Genomic DNA, 19,299 nt, shown 5'->3' on the forward strand with positions numbered 1-19,299 from the left:
ACCTCTACAAGATCTTCAAACCCTACATGCCAGCTAGACCCCTCCGTTCCGCTACCTCAGGAGGCCTGGCCCCTCCCCCTCTTCGCTCTTGCGCTTCCCGGTCCCGTCTCCTGTCTGTCTTGGCTCCACGATGGTGGAATGACCTTCCCGTGGAGGTCATAACAGCCAAGACCCTGACCAACTTCAAACGACGACTGAAGACTCATCTCTTCAGGCTGTACCTCTCTCAATCCCTCCCTACCTCCCTGTAGTCTCTAATTGACTACGTAATCCTAGGGTTGTAGCTAGGTAAGCTGTTTATCTTAGTTGACTTAGTTGAGAAGGCACAAGTGCAATAACTATTGCTTGTTTTATTTGCATAGACTGCTTTGTTGCTGTTTTTGTTGGGTTAATCAGATTAACCTACACGGTCCAAGTTAACCTACACGGTCGTTCCCTGCACTTGGAACTGTACTTCCCTCTAGGGTTTTCAACACGCTTGTGCCTGGTTTTGGTTATACACTTTGCTGTACGTTGCTGTGGATAAGAGCATCTGCCAAATGCCTGTAATGTAATGTAATATGTAGAACCACTATAAAAAAATTTAACGCGCCACCAGAGAATATCCCCAAAACCAGGATTCCGAATTGGACTGGACTAATCACGTGGAGATCAATATTCAAAAGGCTTTTAACAATTATTGATAAGACTCCAGAATTAGGTGCGCGCAGTCCATCAAATGAGGACTGAAATGACACGCTCTGTTAGTGTGCATTATTCTTCATTCCCCAGTAAAACCAATCCTGTGTAGACAGGGCTTAACACAAAAATGTTCACTGGTGTAAATGTACTAGTTGCTTATCTATGCTTGGGTCTCACATTAGGCAAAGCTGCTCAGAACTGTCTTGGTAATCTTGATAGAGCCTCTTGATAAGCCTGTCTAGATTTTTGTTTGCTTAAACTGGAAAGCACATTTTTTCAACATAATATTTTGAAGTAAGCAGATTCATTACAGCCATCTCATGAATGAGGTCCCAGGAATAGCATTTAAATTCTTAGCAAGAATGTTTTGTTTATTTCTACCTTATTTGGAAATACAGATGAATACTTGCAGTAAATAACACTTGTAAAATGATGAACAAATAATGGCATGCAACAGCTGTGGCTGCAATCAAGATATGAAACCATTATGCAAACAGAAAAAATGCTGCATTGGATATCCAAATGCAGTGTTGTCACTGCGGCTGCTGAAAGATCATTGAATGTTTAGGATGTGACACTGAAACTAAACTGTCATTCAATAATTCTTGTTACATAAATTATTATAACCACATAGTACTCTTGACACACAACAGTTCTGCACAATGTTCAGAACTGTTTAGAGGGAATGTACCATTCTGGGAAAAGTAGCAGCAAAAAAAAGACAGCATTGGTAAAAGTTGTAATTCACGTGCATAACCATCAAGGAAAATTGACATACAGACCACCTAGTGCCTAAAACAATGACCAAGCTATCCTGTGATGTCACAAAGCAGAATGAATAAGGTGGCTCTTACCAGCAGTGAATTTCCCATGAAGCACAGAATCGAGCCTGATCTCATCCTCTCCGAGTGCATCGACAGTCACCTCTGGAAAGTGCAGCAAACTGCTGGTGACCTGAGCAGCCAGTTCACACATGCTACCAGAGGAGAAGACAAACAGATCAGATGAACTATAATCTACAACTTAAAACAACTGTGGAATGCACTTCCATTTCCTTAAATCCACTTTATCTGCATGCCAATTTGCTATCATGGCACTGTCATACAAGTGGGCATATATTGCAACAGAAATGCAGTCTCACAGCAGCTAGCTTCGTAGCCAGTACAGCTACATACAGTAACTTGTACGTGCGCATGTGCAAAACAATGTACCTAAGTTTACACCATGTGATGGATCTATGCAATAAGGAGTCGACTGGAATTGATCGGAAGCGGAAGGCCACTGTTATTGCAGTGGTCAACAGGGCTTGCAGGAACAGCCCCACTGAGTGGAAGCTGAGTCTATCAAACCCTACATGCCAGCCAGATCCCTCAGTTCTGCTACCTCAGGACGCCTAGCACCTCCCCCTCTTCGCACCTGCACTTCCAGAACACGTCTCCTGTCTGTTCTGGCCCCACGGTGGAATGACCTCCCTGTGGAGGTCAGAACAGCTGAGACTGTGACCCATTTCAAACGACGACTGAAGACCCACCTCTTCAGGCTGCACCTCTCCCCATCCCTCCCTTCCCCCCTGTAAATGACTAAACTTAGGGTTGTAACTAGGCAGCTGTTTCATAGGTGACTTAGGCGCATCAACTGTCTTAACGACTACTTGTATTTTTATTTATTTTTATTTTTATTTTTCCATAGATTGCGTTGTTGCCGTTCTCGTTGTTAATGTTAATCAGTTTAACCATCAGGGTCCAAGATGAACTATGCGGTTGTTCCCTGTACTTGGACCGGTACTTCTCTCTAGGGGTTTTGTCATACATGTTCCTGGTTATGGTTATACACTTTGTTGTACGTCTCTCTGGATAAGAGCGTCTGCCAAATGCCTGTAATGTAATGTAATGTATCATATTGTAGTCTCACTTTAGACAAGCCATTGATCCATTTTCATAAGTTGTCAATGGTGAAATAACAAAAATATGCATTTACATGCATTAAACTTTCACAAAGGATCCACTCAAAAACTACACAGTAAAATGTCTCCAGACTTGCTCATATTGTAGCTAAAAATGTATACAGTGGGCTCCAGAATTATTGGCATCCTTAATAAAAATGAAGAAAAAAGGCTGCATATAATAAATGACACAGATAATAATCTATATGTTATGTTCAAACATATGGGGAAACTATATAGCCTACTTTTATTTCAATACATTTACTGTCATGCTTCAATGTTTTTTTATTAAGTAATCTAATTTTTTCTGAAAAACAGATGGCATAATTATTGGCACACCTAACAATTATTGTAAGTAAAATCAAACAATATGAAATTGGCAATACAATTTTACTTAATTTAGTTAACCTCAGTCTAAAAGGAACTATATTGTGTCGTTCCATCACTTCCAGTTTCACTAGAGAATAAAAATGAGGTAACAAGCATACAAAATCCCTTTGTCATCCATCAGCATGGGAAAAGCCAAATAACTGTCAATTCAGAAGAGATCGATGGAAGTCTGGTAATGGGTACAAAAAAACGGTTAAACATACCACTTAGCACTGTAAGGGCAATAATAAAAAGGTGTAAAACATATGGAATGGTTGCAAATTTGCCAGGAAGAGGAAGCAAGTGCATGGGGTCCCCACAGACAGTGAGGAAGATGGTGAGGGAGGCCATTAATAACCCAAGGATCACTGTTTAAGAATTACAGAGATTGGTTTGTTTCTTGCAGTCAACAAGTCTAAAAAAAAACATAAAATGGCACCTCCATACCAACTAACTCTTTGGAGGGGTGGCACAAAGACAGCCCTTACTGAGCACAATAAACAAAACCAGGAATCTGGAGTTTGCCAAACTTCATTGGAATTATGACTGGAAGAGTGCGGAGTCAGATGAGACTAAAATTGAACGTTTTGGCCATACACACCATCAACATGTTTGGCGGCAAAAGAGGAATGCATACAGGAGAAGCACCTCATACCTACGGTCAAATATGGAGGTGGGTCATTGATATTTTGGAGATGTTTTGCTGGCAGTGGTCCCGGGGCTCTATTGTAGATCACTGGCACAATTAATTCAACAAAGTACCAGGAGGTTCTGGCAGAAAATTTGGTTGTCTCTGCGAAGAAGCTAGGACTTAGTCATGGGTAGACAATGACTATTTGTTATTTGTCAGGGGTGTTTTCACAAAGTATTAAACCAGGGGTGCCAATAATTGTGGAACCTGATTTTTGGGGAAATATTTTTTTTTATTTAAAAAATGTAAGACTTTGGTTGATTCCAATGAATCATTAATCAAGCACACTAGTTTACACATGTTGGAAAACAAAGCTTATGTCAATAACTATTAGTTTAGCATTTTTTTTCAGCATTTTTTGTGCATATTTATCAAGGGTGACAATAATTCTGGAGCCCACTGTATAGTGACACTTTGGACAGACATGTGATATATTTTTAAACCTGACATGAACAAATGGGACATTTACATGCATTACACTTTCACAAAAGGGTTAGTTGAATAACTATATAGCAAAACATCTTCAGACTCACCCAACTGGTAGGTGAGAACTTAGTCTATGGTAATTGAGTGTCACTTTGGACAGACCTTCAATTTTTTTTTTTTTTTTTTTTTTTTTTTAAAGTGTCTATCCTTAATTTTTCAGTTTTGATGGATTTGACATCTGTGGTGACTGGTGGTCGCAGCAGTTCACATTCACACTCTAAATACCAAGTTCCATTCAAAATTAACTTTGGACAATGAGGACTGCCCAGAGACAACTAATAATGTCTTCTGACATGGTAATATCGAGCAACATATCAAACTTGCTCTTACACATTTCACATGCAAGATACTGTGTGTGCATACATTTTAATTTTTAGGATTGTCACACTAGACACAACCAATGGAAAATACAAGAGGAGAAATTACAGGATGCAAATGCATTGAATTGATATTGCCAGCATGAAAAAGTATCACATATAGCATTTAACAAAAGCCTGGGCAATAAAACGCTAGCGATACGTATCGCGATAGACACTTAATCAACAGCAATAAGAAAATTGTTTGATAGAATGTACAATAGTTTCACTTAAATGCATTAAATGCAAACCACCAGGAGAGCACAAACACGCAAAGCTCATTTGCATGAACAAACCCCAAGCATGTTCCCTCCCTGGCTCATAAACAGCCTATCATATCCCTTGATAATGGAGCGTGCATGGAGTGACATGCAAACAGCCAGTCATTTAACAGGTGTATATTCGGTTGCACCATCGACACGTGACACAACAACAGAAACAGCGTGGAGTGAGAAATTGAGTGCAGACGGTGAGGAAATTGTTGATAAAAAAAGGACAGGTCAGCTCGCCAGTATGGCAGTTTTTTGTTTTTGTTTTTGTTTGTTTTTTTTGTTTTTTAAAGTCTGAGCGATATAGTTTCATAGTTTAATTAAAGTTTGACAAGGCAGGGTACAGCAGCATAAAAACACAGTTTTTAAAAAGTGAATCCTGACATGCGTCAAACATATAACAGCGATCAACATAAGTAACATATCATAACACCGTTGTGTGTAAACTGTACAGGAAAACTGTCCCGACCAAGAGCGGAAATACAACAAGTTTATTTTTTCACCTCAGCTGCTTCCACCCTTTGGAGTACGCTGTCATAAAATTTTTCCCGACCGTGAAAACTGCCTGACTTGTTTACATTTTGGACAGATGTAGCTAGTGGATAAATCTCTCACTGTTTCGGTCGCAGCACTTTCAACACAAGCAATATCGGAAGCGCTATCCTAAAATTTCTTCTTACCGTGAAGAGTGCCTGACCTGCAACCGTAGAAATGTGTTAACACGGCGGCACAATTATATCGAGAAATACCATCTTTGGGGAAAAAACGCTATATTCTGTAAATGAATTTAGACCAAACTTACCATACATAAAAACGCTCATCAGTCACCCACTTTATTTATAATGCCATCATAGAGCGTGTGTTTAAAACCATAAAACCACCCCTTACCATTAAATTAAATTAAATTAAATTAAATTAAATTAAATTAAATTAAATTAAATTAAATTAAATTAAAACTGTAGGCTACACGTTAACATTAAATATAGACCCACCAGTCTGACTTTGACAACTTTGGGACTAAACTGGCTCTCGTTTTATTTAATAACACTAAAAGTAAAATTATTACCTGTGTGCCTTGTTAAATAAAGTGGTTAAATACAAAGTAAGGTGGTTAAATTCAACCTTTTTTCTCTTGGTCTTTATTAAAAATATTGGTCATTAAAAATTATGAATAATTATCGATACTGACTGAAATGAAACATTTTATCGTGATAAATTTCTCAGCTATATCGCCCAGCCCTAATTTAACATGAAAAAATTTAGGAGTTCAACAACTTAATAAACTACATAACTATAGAAATGGATTATTGCCATTACGTTCCCAAAGAGTTCAGTTAAATATGATTTAGTTTACCACACACCTGGACTACCTATCACTATCCTGCAGGGCACCTTTGATCCCTTTTATCATTTGAACCCTCCTAATTTGTTCCTGTAGCACTTTCGTGTAACACTTGTATCTCCATCCAGCACTTTTATTGCACTTGTAACGTTGTCTTGATATTGTAGCTCGTCGTCATGCCTCCTAGTTTGACTTACAATGCTTTTCTGACCTAGCATATGCTTACTGTGTCAACTGGACATAAAGTGTTCATGGCTATGGAAAACTGTTACATAATTAGTATTGTACCTTAACGCACCTTAACGTTTTGCAGTTGTTCCAAAAACCTTCGGCATGCACTTAATGTACGTAGCTTTGGATAAAAGCGTTGGCCAAATCAGTGTAATTTAATGCAACACATAGACATAAAGGGTATTTATACATTTTGGTTTCACCACGTAGAAATTACAGTTGCCCATGTCAGGGCACCATAATGTTTGGCTTCACAGTTGTTGACTTCACAAATGGCTACACATTTGTTACTGATTTGACAGTCTTGTTCAGTTGCTTCCTGGGTGCAGATGAAAGAGATTTGATGGCCTTTGGAGACTGTTATTGCTGTTTGTCAGGATAAGGACCTGGGGTGGGTTTCCCAATAATGACAGATCACAGAATTAATGTGTGCATTTATGAGGTTCTTAAGCAACAAACATTCTCTCATTACATGGTAAATGGTAAATGGACTGCATTTATATAACGCTTTTATCCAAAGCGCTTTACAATTGATGCCTCTCATTCGCCAGAGCAGTTAGGGGTTAGGGGTTAGGTGTCTTGCTCAAGGACACTTCGACATGCCCAGGGCGGGGTTTGAACCGGCAACCCTCCGACTGCCAGACAATCGGTCTTACCTCCTGAGCTATGTCGCCCCATGAAATACCCAAACAATTGTTACATGGAATGAGCTTCTTTGCAAAGCAAGTTCATGCTCATTTTTAGCCAATCAACACTGAAAAACAAAGTGCTCAAAATGTAAGAACAGGTAAATTGTGTTATTAAATTATAACCATATTGATTCTGAGCGTCTATTTCATTTCTTAAACCCCCAATTAGACGTCTGTGTCTAAAAATAGCACTCGTAAAATATTGCTTTCATCAGTCACTGATTCAAGGTGCACTACTGTAACACCTACACCATTGTAAAGCACAGAGTATTTGCACTTTGATGTAAAAAAAAGCCTGTCTCAATCGGTAAAAAACCACTAGGGACAACAAAAAAATAACAAGGCAGACCCCTTCCCAAAAAGAGGGTTGAAGACTGATGATAATAGTATTTTATAATCCAATAACTCTCTGCAACAAGTCAAATAACTGCTAATACTACAGTGACGGTACTGATAAAGCTAAAATCCCCCTCTGATCCCAATAAATCAATCTGCTCTTAGTATACAGGCTAGTAAATCATTATTCATTATGCCTTATCTCCATTGAGTTGAAAGGTGTTTTCAAGAGAATTTAAAAATGAGCATTTCTATGCATGTAAATAGAATGTCAAATGCAAAGTGTGGTTTTTCTAAAAAAGCAACTTCTTAACTTACAAACAGCAATGATCTCAATTAGCTAGTCATTTCAGGGTAGAGTAAATGACCTAAAACCAAGCTACTACGACCCTCTCTAATATCTATCCATTCTGACCTTGCCCCTGCTTGGAAAACCCGTATATATGAGTAATCATATAGCATCAAGTTCTTCAAGCTCATTTACATAGCTTTCAAACATAGCTCACAGCTTCCTATTCTGCTGCGTACAGACTTACTTTCACTTTGCGTTTTCACATAGTGCATGAGTGAAAGCTTACGGTAACTAACCATTATGAACACATGTTGGAAATATAAGCTCTCCAAAAGGACAGCATTTGATTGAAATACGGGGCCTAATCAAAAAGAGACAATGGTGAATAAAGAATTTTGGTATACCAGAGGGGTCTCTCTCTCTCTCGCTCTCGCAGACAATAAATAATAGTTATCTATGAACATCTTCGTGTATTGAAAAGCGTCTGACTGGCTCACTTCATACACCAGCAACAGCCACTGTTAGCATAAGCTAACGTTAGGTAACTCCAGTATGGGGAAAAGAACGGTTGTTGCCAAGTAGGCAACCGTCGCCAACTAGCTTACTGGGTTCTAACATTTCTAGACCTAAATGCGTTAACCTAAATTAACAGTCACTATTTAGGCTATACATACTAACAATAAACACAGGAAGTAAAACAATCTGACGCCAGTCGCCTAGCTAGCCAGACAACGTTGACTAACGAACTTACATAGCAAATCATATCGTTTACAACCCAGGAGATGCAAAAGTATAGTAACAGCTAGTCTAGCGAGAGGTTAAAGAAAGATGGACATGTCTATTCGGAGTTCGGAACCATCATTACACTAGCTCAACAGCTAACGTGATAAATCTCATGCTAAGCTTACCGAAATACTTTACCTACAGGCGACCACCTTAGCAATCGTGATGAACAGTTTCTATTAGCTAATTGGCCTTTAGCTATTACAATGAACTTTCAGAGAATTCTTGTGTAATAACGTCATTTCAAATGCATTTGTTGAAAATGTAAGATGCAAATTAGGCAACCCGGGATAATAAACAACGATACGACATCGAAATACGCTTCGGTAGTTAGCTCCATGCAAAATGTAGCTAGCAATATACCGCGCTAGTATCAACTAAAGTTCCCTCCCAATTTTCAGCTTTGGCACGTTGTTGATTTTGAACTCACCTAGCAAAGTAGCTGTCCAGCTAACAAAACAGAAATCACGTCAAACGTTCAAGTACATTGTCATTTTGGTCAGTTGGTTGTTAGGCACCTAAGCAATAAATTACGTGCTCAAAATCATATGTTCTTTTTCACCAGTTCAATTTAGTTCGCTACCTAATCGTTTGTCGATAACTGCATCTTACCTGTGTCTCACTCTGTACGAATTTATTTGCTTTCTAGTTAGTTACAGTAAATCCAAACTTTATTCCTGTAGAATATGATTTGTCTTTGGTCATAATCTGATCTTCTCGCAAACTCCTCTAATTTATTCTTCTCTATTTCTGGAAAAAGTTGAATCTCTAAAACGACACTGTAGCTATACAGGACGCAAGCTAACTGCTAAGGGCCTCGACTACGAGGAGCTCAACGCAAGCGCTGTTTCTAATGCCACTCTTCTTCGTCTTATTCTTTAAATTTTTGCGGGAATAAAATGCAACGTTAAAGTTGCATACCGCCACCTACTGTATTGGAGTATGTCGTTCATATAATTTTAAATCCATGCATGCAAATTTAGGGGATTTTGCGTTGTCTCCTTCTTCTTCTTCTTCCTGCCAGATTACATCATCTTAATGCCGCAAGCCCGCAAACAATGTCTCCCTATTGGACATTTACCTACACCAGCCAATCAAAATGTCACATACAAATGCAAAATGGACTTATATCTTTGTCAATGAACATTTCCAGTCAAGATGGCTAATAAGCTTGTGGCTCACTGGTAAGGTCACAAATTGGGGATCGCTAAACCTCAGGATTGAATCCCACCTGAGACTCCCCCAAATTTCTAATTTCTTAAGCTTATTTTCTGATTCACAATTGTCCGTTACTTTTTAGGGGTCCAAGCAGCGAAGCTGGTGGAACCCTATTGTATCTGTTAGGATTATTAGGGGTCCAAGCAGCGAAACTGGTCGAACCCTATTGTATCTGTTCGGATTATTATTATTAGGGGTCCAAGCAGCGAAGCTGGTGGAACCCTATTGTATCTGTTAGGATTATTAGGGGTCCAAGCAGCGAAGCTGGTGGAACCCTATTGTATCTGTTAGGATTATTATTATTAGGGGTCCAAGCAGCGAAGCTGGTGGAACCCTATTGTATCTGTTAGGATTATTAGGGGTCCAAGCAGCGAAGCTGGTGGAACCCTATTGTATCTGTTCGGATTATTATTATTATTATTATTATTATTATTAGGGGTCCAAGCAGCGAAGCTGGTCGAATCCTATTGTATCTGTTAGGATTATTAGGGATCCAAGCAGCGAAGCTGGTGGAACCCTATTGTTTTTGTTAGGATTATTAGGGGTCCAAGCAGCGAAGCTGGTGGAACCCTATTGTATCTGTTAGGATTATTAGGGGTCCAAGCAGCGAAGCTGGTGGAACCCTATTGTATCTGTTCGGATTATTATTATTAGGGGTCCAAGCAGCGAAGCTGGTGGAACCCTATTGTATCTGTTAGGATTATTGGGGGTCCAAGCAGCGAAGCTGGTGGAACCCTATTGTATCTGTTAGGATTATTATTAGGGGTCCAAGCAGCGATGCTGGTGGAACCCTATTGTATCTGTTAGGATTATTAGGGGTCCAAGCAGCGAAACTGGTGAACCCTATGATTGCGTATTGTTTCAGGATTATTATTTATTAGGGGTCCAAGCAGCGAAGCTGGTGGAACCCTATTGTATCTGTTAGGATTATTAGGGGTCCAAGCAGCGAAGCTGGTGGAACCCTATTGTATCTGTTAGGATTATTAGGGGTCCAAGCAGCGAAGCTGGTGGAACCCTATTGTATATGTTCGGATTATTATTATTATTATTATTATTATTATTATTAGGGGTCCAAGCAGCGAAGCTGGTCGAACCCTATTGTATCTGTTAGGATTATTAGGGATCCAAGCAGCGAAGCTGGTGGAACCCTATTGTTTTTGTTAGGATTATTAGGGGTCCAAGCAGCGAAGCTGGTGGAACCCAATGTATCTGTTAGGATTATTATGGAGTCCGGAGGACGAGTGTGCCAGTGGTAAGGAACTGGGCTTATAACAAAGGTGTGTTCGATTCCAGTAAGGACCCCTGCCGTGCTGAGTCAACCGAAATTGCTCAGTACTATTCAGCTGTATAAATGGATACAATGTAAAACACTATGTAAAAGCTGTGTAAGTCGCTCTGGATAAGAGCGTCTGCTAAATGCCTGTAATGTAATAATGGGTCCAAGCAGCGAAGCTGGTGGAACCCTATTGTATCTGTTCAGATTATTAGGGATCCAAGCAGCGAAGCTGGTGGAACCCTATTGTATCTGTTAGGATTATTATTAGGGGTCCAAGCAGCGAAGCTGGTGGAACCCTATTGTTTTTGTTAGGATTATTAGGGGTCCAAGCAGCGAAGCTGGTGGAACCCTATTGTATCTGTTCGGATTATTAGGGGTCCAAGCAACGAAGCTGGTGGAACCCTATTGTATCTGTTAGGATTATTAGGGGTCCAAGCAGCGAAGCTGGTGGAACCCTATTGTATCTGTTATGATTATTATTATTCTTATTTTTTTCCGCTGAAAGTGTCTGAGGCTCAGCAACCATAAGTGCTAGAGCAACCAAATTTGGCAGGTGGGTTCCTATGGCCCCCCACTACTCAGGCACTAAAAATCGCCTATGTCGGCCAGATGGTGGCGCTATAACAAAGGGTTTTGCGTAAAAGGCCATAACTCCCACACCATAGGGTAGATCAACACAAAACTTCATGGACCTATGCATCTGAACTTGCACACACGCGAAAACACGCTGGTATAATAAAACAATGACGGTAGTACATATATAGTCCGCTTCGTTCCGTTGCTACCATAACATAACAGACTATCTTGTGTCTACAGCTGCAGTTTCTCGCTGCAATTTCTAACATTGAATATTTACAAAAGAAGCAATTTATGCTGTACTCTGCCAATGTCTAAATAAATAATACGCTACGGTAAAGCTTTGAGATGATGAATCATTACTTTTCTTTGGCATGGATCCATTTGAAGACAATAACGGGTGAGTTCGTTTACTCTTTAAATCCGCCATTATGCTGAGAGAAATCGTATTCTCAATTTAATCTCTAAATTGACTGTAAGGTTAGGTTTGTAACTAGTTAGCTGTTTGGTAGGTGACTTAGTTAATGCACTCGTCTTAACTATTGCTTGTATTTTTGCATAGACTGCATTGTTGCTGTTCTTATTTGTGTTACTGTTAATCAGTTTAACCTACAGGGTCCAAGTTGAACTATGCGGTTGTTCCCTGCACTTGGAACGGTAGGCTACTGCCCTCTAGGGTTTTTGACACACTTGTTCCGGTTATGGTTATACACTTTGTTGTAGGCTACGTCGCTCTGGATATGAGTGTCAGCCAAATGCCTGTAATGTAATGTAATATTCCGTAGCAACAAGATAAACCCGACATTAGCCCTAAAATATGCCAATACAGCAGTGAAATCACTGCTCACTGAATAACGAAATAAATTATACCATGTCATTCTACAGTCAATATCTGGGACTAAACATTGAATAAATATACAATCTTACAGTTGGTTTTACGCATAGAGATGTCCCTTTTGAGACTGAGTGGTCATATAATGTCTTGGGCAATCCCTTTGTGAAATATATGTGCATATATGACGGGTGCTGGAGAAAAGGTCCGCAAGTCGCAAATCTTGAAATCGCGCTAGAAGGCAAAAAAGGTTTTTAAAAATTTTTTTTTACTGTTTTCCTTTTTTTCATATTACGAAAGTTAAAGTTTTGAAGAAGTCACTCAATAGAATAAACAACATTTTTAGGGTCACTAAATACTTATAATTTGTCAGCAAAGTCGGCTTGTTTTAGTGATTCTTACAGCCGGGTTTTGGAGGCGTGATGGGGGTGCAGTTTAATTAGCATGTTTGATTTCGTTGGCTATTGTCACTTTGTTTCGGTCAAGCCACCGCCCATAAATAAAGCCGTGTGGTAGTAGCCTGTGTTTGTTTACTGTGTGAGGTTGCTACAATGGCGGACGCTCAATCAGTAGGTGAGAGTATAAGCTTTCTAACGATGTATAACATGTCTAATTTTGCTTTTGGAATAGCGTTTTATAGGTTAGCGTTACCGAACATTTTCTTACCATGGCATTCGCTCTATATATGGTAGCATTAAAAGACGTTGCACCTAATGAAACGTCAACGATTTTTCGTAGTTCCTTGGAAAATACCATTATTATTGAGGAATTCTGGGCATAGCTAAGCCATATGTTTGCTGATAGACCTATCTGACATTATTTTCTGGAGCAAAACAGAAGCGGATAGAACTGTCATTGATTTACTGTCTCTGTCCCCATCTACTGAACATAGATAAGATTTCATCGTTGCTATGTAAGTATTATTGCTCAAAATATTTCGGTTATATACGTTATTTTAGAAATTGAGTGTCTTTTGGATTTGTTTCTGGACCCTTTTTAGACCAGTGTTAATAATTTAGACATTTTGGGTAGATTTGGAGATGCTGGGTACACTGCTTAGTTTTTGCTTCATAGATCTTTGTAGTTCTACATATCCACCCTTTGATTTTATGAACTTGTGGTCAAGAAGTTTTTGATCCAGGACATGTATACTTTAACCCACAATCTCCCAGTATTTCATTGCGAACTAAAAAAGGAGCAAATTCATTTTAGATTTTTTGCCTTGACCATTGCATTTGTGGCACTTTATTTCTTACAAAATTATGAATATAAAGTAATCTAAGCTAGTATTTTAAATGGTACAAATGTATTACTTCATTTAAGACATTTTTCTAGTCTCTGTGGTGTTCACTGGAGTTATAAAGCTTTTGACAGGTACTCTAGTGGGGGAGTGGTTGGGGTGGAGTTAACTAGCTATTGTTCCCATCCATTATCTCCCTGTGAGAAGTGTGAAAAGTTCAAAATCTTTCAAGGGGATTTTCTCTGCTACTTGATTTTAGGAGTACCAGCATTCAAATAAGCATATCTTCTTCAACAGATTTCAATGTATGACACATCATTTGAAAGCTTATAATCTGCACTTTCATAATCTGTAAAAAAAAACTGAAAAATGACCATGCCCTACTTGAGGACCAAAACACCAGCACATGTCACATATGTGATGCCTGGGTACCTTCAAAAATAGCTGTGCGTAATACCATACCTGTTGTTTACGGCTTTGTCGCCCTTTTTAGTACAGTTTGGCTTGATTGACAATTCATTTATTTAGTAGGTGAGAGTATAAGCTTTCTAACGATGTATAACATGTCTGATTTTGATTTTGGTATAGCGTTTCATAGGTGAGCGTAAGCGAAAATGTTCTTATCATTGCATTCACTTACACATTCAGTCTGTGGTAGCAGTAAAAAGGCAGCACCTAACGAAATGTTGTGTGAGGATGACGAGCAGCAAACCGGCCAAAAACAGAAATAGGGTGAAAGCTGATGAAATTTATTAATAGTGCTGTACAAACTAATAAAGTGCCAAATATTTACAAAAGAAATCAAAAATCAATAAACATAAGGCAATTGGTCCTTACGTGGTCTTTTCTCAATACTAGGCTCTCAGCTAGGTGCTCTCTCACCCACAGCCTCTCCCGGGTGAACTGACTGAGGAGCTTAAATAGGCTCTTCCCCCCCTCAGACCATACCATTACCAAAACAATCTATTAATGCAATGATGGCAATAAATGCCTTCATTTCATCATGCCTATGCAGAACATGGAAATAAACAATAGTACAAACCGGCAAACACAGTTGCTAAACACTAAAAGCATAATAATTAACTAAACAATCATTGTGTATCCTCCTCCCTGAGAACCGGGCGAAAACTCAATTTCCCACAATGTATAAATAGGCTGCGACTGCGCAGCACCTACCTTTGACCCCCCCCAACACTGACAAATAACGAGGTGAGAGGAATTGAACAGATGTATATGTAAATGGAAAAATGGATGTTTGTTAACCGGGAGATTATCATGGCTCACTGAATAGTCTACAAGTTAGTGTGCACCAGCTAAAATGTATCTAGACAGTTTGCAGATGTTAAAGGTAAATATTAAATGTTTGAATTGGGATGGCAGGTATGCCATCCCGCCAAGTTACGCCTTGGCGGGGGCATGCCCCATACCTATACAGCACAGAGATTTTGGCACTTTCCAGGGTTCCCCACAGAAATAGCCACAACAGCCGCAGACACTCAGCCCTTAAAAACATTAAATTCTGTACATTCTCACCCTATTTCAACAGACAGAATTCATAAACAACTTCACATGTCCACACAATAAAGCCCCAAACTAAGGGGATTTTGCGTTTTCTCCTTCTTCTTCTTCTCTTTCTTCTTCTTCTTCTCATTCTTATTTTTCCTGCCGCCTATCCCACTAACAATATGTCTCCCCATTGGACATTTTACCGACACCAGCCAAATCTTCACCTACACGACCCAATCAAAAACTCTCATACACACGCAAAATACCCATACCTTTTTACTCTGAAACATTTCCAATTTTAACAGTTAGTCTGCTGTGGCCTAGTGGGCAAGGTTACAGTCTTGGGAACATGGGGTCTTAGGTTCAAGCCCCGCTAGGAACACGTTTCTTTAACATGCTTTTACCCTCACTAATAATTGTCTACTACTTCTCAATTATTGCTTTTGCACCATATCTGCCCGCCGTCCACCGAATGTATACACTGCATTATGACGTACCGTCTGCACGTTCAGTTATTAACCGGCTACAATATTGCAAAGCCATACGGATTCAACGGGAGCTCTTCTGTGCTTACTGGCCTGTGTTCTTCTTTAAAACCATGGACAGGTTTACTAATGATATTTCACGCATTGCATAGCTATGCTGCACTAACAAAGTCACAGACTGGTAAACCTCCGGTTGAAGGATTGAATCCCGCCTCGCCCTCAGGCAGATAATGGTAAATGGTAAATGGACTGCATTTATATAGCGCTTTTATCCAAAGCGCTTTACAATTGATGCCTCTCATTCGCCAGAGCAGTTAGGGGTTAGGGGTTAGGTGTCTTGCTCAAGGACACTTCGACATGCCCAGGGCGGGGTTTGAACCGGCAACCCTCCGACTGCCAGACAATCGGTCTTACCTCCTGAGCTATGTCCTCTTTTACACTTCTACACTAACGTTTTCTTACACTTGTATTTGCTTTACCAAAACTTGCTTTACCAAAACTCACTCACGGCCACCCATATGCATTTAATGACGGCAAATGTATTCCTTTTATTAAAAAGTTACACCAGTTCACCACTGCCATTTCTACTAACTATATTTCTTCACTTGGCTACCATACAAAACCTTCTTATCAGCAAACGCCACGTTTCTACATTCATGTTACCTCGCCCTGTTCTCTATCTAGCCACATACAAACAATTACTTCGTATGTACTGATAGGTTCCCAGTTTTATGTAGTATACATATATATATATTATATGTAGTGTATTGTGTTTCCGTTTCTGCCATTACTGTGTCTGTAGTTTGCATGCCTCTGTGTCTAGCCCCTCTGTAGTGTGTCTCAGTATAACACCTCTAGTGTCTGCGGCAAGGATGTCACATTCCTATGCTAAATGGCTGCGAGGGTCCCCAGGAAGGGACAAGACCATTTGTCTTCGGCCCGCCACTTAACTCAACCTTTTGATATGTATGACTCCAAACTGTATATCCAGACACCACACAGCGTGATCGGCAGAGATTCTCTCAGCGCAGCGCCCGAGTGTGCTGGGTCTGTCTCTCCCTTGCGCATTGAATTAAACAACAAATCCTCTGAGGAAACTTTGTCAGCGTGTTCTTCATCGTCCTGCATTTGACTCCACGAATAAGGGCAAAAATATCCTAACAGTTTTGGCAACCACGAAGGGACAGGAAATATCTTCCACTTGAAACAACGAGAATCAACAAGAAGGTGAGTATCTTTTCTTAAACACAACTTACCACCTTCATTAGGCGTTGATTTTCCTTGGTACAATTTGGAAGTGACTCCTGTTCTGTATTTTAAGAAATAGTTACGTGGACAGGACTTTGATGTAACAACTGATAATGAGTTTGTCTTTTAATGTTCACGTCATTTTAATGTGGTAGTGCTAGCAGTATTAACAGAGTACGCGGGAGCGTCAATCTGTTCAGTAACGTCTGCGTGCTGAAGTAGAGCACGGCACCGTTCCGGACCACGTCGGGTCCTGGACGCTGAGAAACGCGTCGGTTTAGTAACGTGTGTCGGTATTTGACAGAAGGACACGTTCCGAGCCACGTCGGGCTCACGGGCGAAGTAGCGTCCACCTTCCTTAGTAACGTCTGCGTGCTGGGTGAAGTCACGTAACGTTCCGGACCACGTCGGGTCCTCGACGCTGAGAGATGCGTCGGTTTAGTAACGTGTGTCGGTATTTGACAGAAGGACACGTTCCGAGCCACGTCGGGCTCACGGGCGAAGTTGCATCCACTTTCCTTAAGCTGTTTAGTAACGTGTGTGTCGGGAGTGGGCACAAAAACACGTTTCGGGTCGGAACCATCAGACGAGAGAACGTCTGTTTAATAACTTGTTGGACAGGTTTTGGTGTTGATGGTTTTTGGGGCATGCTGGTTGCTGTTAGTAGCCTAAGTGTTTCGGAGTAACACTGCCAATTGTGAAAAACTGGGCTGCGTGCCAAAGTGTGTGCAAGAAGAGAACCTTGGTTGTTTACCAATGCGAGTGAATGCGAGAAAGTGCACTCAATGTTGTTTTGTTCGGAGCTCCATCAGTGTTGTAATGTCTACAGAATAACGTATTGTTGTGTTAGGCCTACGTGATATGTTTGTTATATGAAGTGTACACAATATAGTATATATAACCCATATAAGAGAATCGTAAAAGCGTATATTTTCCTTCCGTGTAGTTAACGGCTCATAATAGCTAATCTGCGTAATTCTGAAGGGCTACCAACTACGGGAATGATGACGGAGAAAGAGGTTTTATGCGGGGATCTAATGGCAGCGGCATTAAAAGCTATGGTTAAAAGATATGGGAAAGCAATGAGAACTAATCCCCCATTCCCTAGCAAAAATGATTCCGGGGTAATTTCAGAGAAGGCACTGAATGTATGGTGGTCCCAACAGAAAAATAATAAAGAGAAAGGTAAATATGCAGCAATGTGTGTAGTGATGGCATATAAGAGCGCAGCACACAAACTCAAACAATATGAGGGAGAGCTGGAGCGCTGCCGTAGTGAAGTAGACGAGCTGCAAAGGTGTCGTAGCGAACTAGACAGCAAAAACAAACGGTTAGCTAAGGTACAGGAGGATTGGTACAAGGCTCCCCCATATTCACAAGTTATGGATGATATATCTGTAGAGCCTAGTGCCCCAATGGCCCCTATAGCAGTAGACTCGATTCCGAATCCGGATCGGAGTGAGGGTCAGCCAAGTATTATAACACAAATCAAACATACACCACTAAGTCCTTCTGATTTGCATAGCATGGTTCGGGAATTACCTGATCTCAAAAGAGATGACCCGAACATGGCGTTTTGGGAGAAAATAGCACAGTACACGACGGTGGGGGGATTACATGCTTTCGACGTTTATGTGTTAACAAAGGCAAAATGTCCAAGTGCAGTATGGAGCGAGTTAGGGGAATTTAATAACTCTGCATGGGCATGTGTCCGCTTCACATCCACGCTTGAGATGGAGGAAGCAGTGGAAAATTTCAGGAAGACAGTTTATCAAGCTCTAGGTACAGGTTCCAATCTGTATTCATTATATCTTATCCGCCAACAACGCGAAGATGAACCCTTTGATAGGTATATTGACGAGAAATACAGTTTGTACTCCAAAGCGGGTAAGGCTGGTTTTCGAACCAAAGGATTATAGCGACTTAATTTCGTGGGCTGCATGTTTAAATAAATATCATAGTGGTGTAAACAAGGGGGGCGCGAGATCAGGTCTGAGGTCACATTCTCACAATAAAGCACCCCTCCACATGGCTCTGGTACAGGAGATAGCTCCTTGCAGCAACTGTGGGAGATCAGGGCATAGCCAGGCGGACTGTCGCGGAGGGAGAGAGACCCAATGTAAGATCTGTCACAGATATGGACACGTTGCCCAGGCATGCAGATCTTAAAAAAAATCGGTGCAGAAGATGTCTCAAACTCAGACATTGGGCACATGAATGCGAATTCAGAAATGAAGGTCAGTCAGAACAAGGTAGCCAGCTCCAAGACATGTCAAAAGACAAACTTGTTAGATTAATTAAATCGCTTGAAACCTCAGAATAGGATATGTACTAGCTGTTTATTGTTAATAATCTACAGATCTCTTAAGAGTTTTCAATTGTGGGGACTAAAAATGGTGAAAGAGAGGTTAAGTGAAGAAGGTTAGGAAGGCTGCTATGTGTTCTCTGCAT

At 40.3% G+C, this 19,299-nt stretch overlaps 1 protein-coding gene and 1 long non-coding RNA gene across 5 annotated transcripts in view; one reads left to right on the plus strand and one right to left on the minus strand.

Moving 5' to 3' along the window:
• Positions 1–9,335, minus strand: part of ahctf1 (AT hook containing transcription factor 1) — a 224,363-nt gene extending 215,028 nt beyond the window's left edge. For 2 of the 3 annotated variants that reach the window (XM_064341031.1, XM_064341029.1), the window contains exons 1-2: positions 9,080–9,335; positions 1,536–1,657 (exon numbers count right to left, since the gene is read on the minus strand). In XM_064341031.1, coding sequence (XP_064197101.1) covers positions 1,536–1,656 — 121 coding nt within the window. In that variant the 5' untranslated portion in view covers position 1,657; positions 9,080–9,335. Of the gene's footprint in view, positions 1–1,535; positions 1,658–8,897; positions 9,046–9,079 lie in introns of those variants that run through there. The other variant, XM_064341030.1, reaches the window with a different exon arrangement.
• Positions 1–19,299, plus strand: part of LOC135257886 (uncharacterized) — a 53,016-nt gene that overhangs the window by 15,895 nt on the left and 17,822 nt on the right. The window contains exon 3 of one of the 2 annotated variants that reach the window (XR_010330796.1): positions 16,320–18,022. This is a non-coding gene — a long non-coding RNA (uncharacterized LOC135257886). Of the gene's footprint in view, positions 1–16,319; positions 18,023–19,299 lie in introns of those variants that run through there. The other variant, XR_010330795.1, reaches the window with a different exon arrangement.

The sequence above is a fragment of the Anguilla rostrata genome, chromosome 6 (assembly GCF_018555375.3).
Source record: "Anguilla rostrata isolate EN2019 chromosome 6, ASM1855537v3, whole genome shotgun sequence".
NCBI classification, from domain to species: domain Eukaryota; kingdom Metazoa; phylum Chordata; class Actinopteri; order Anguilliformes; family Anguillidae; genus Anguilla; species Anguilla rostrata.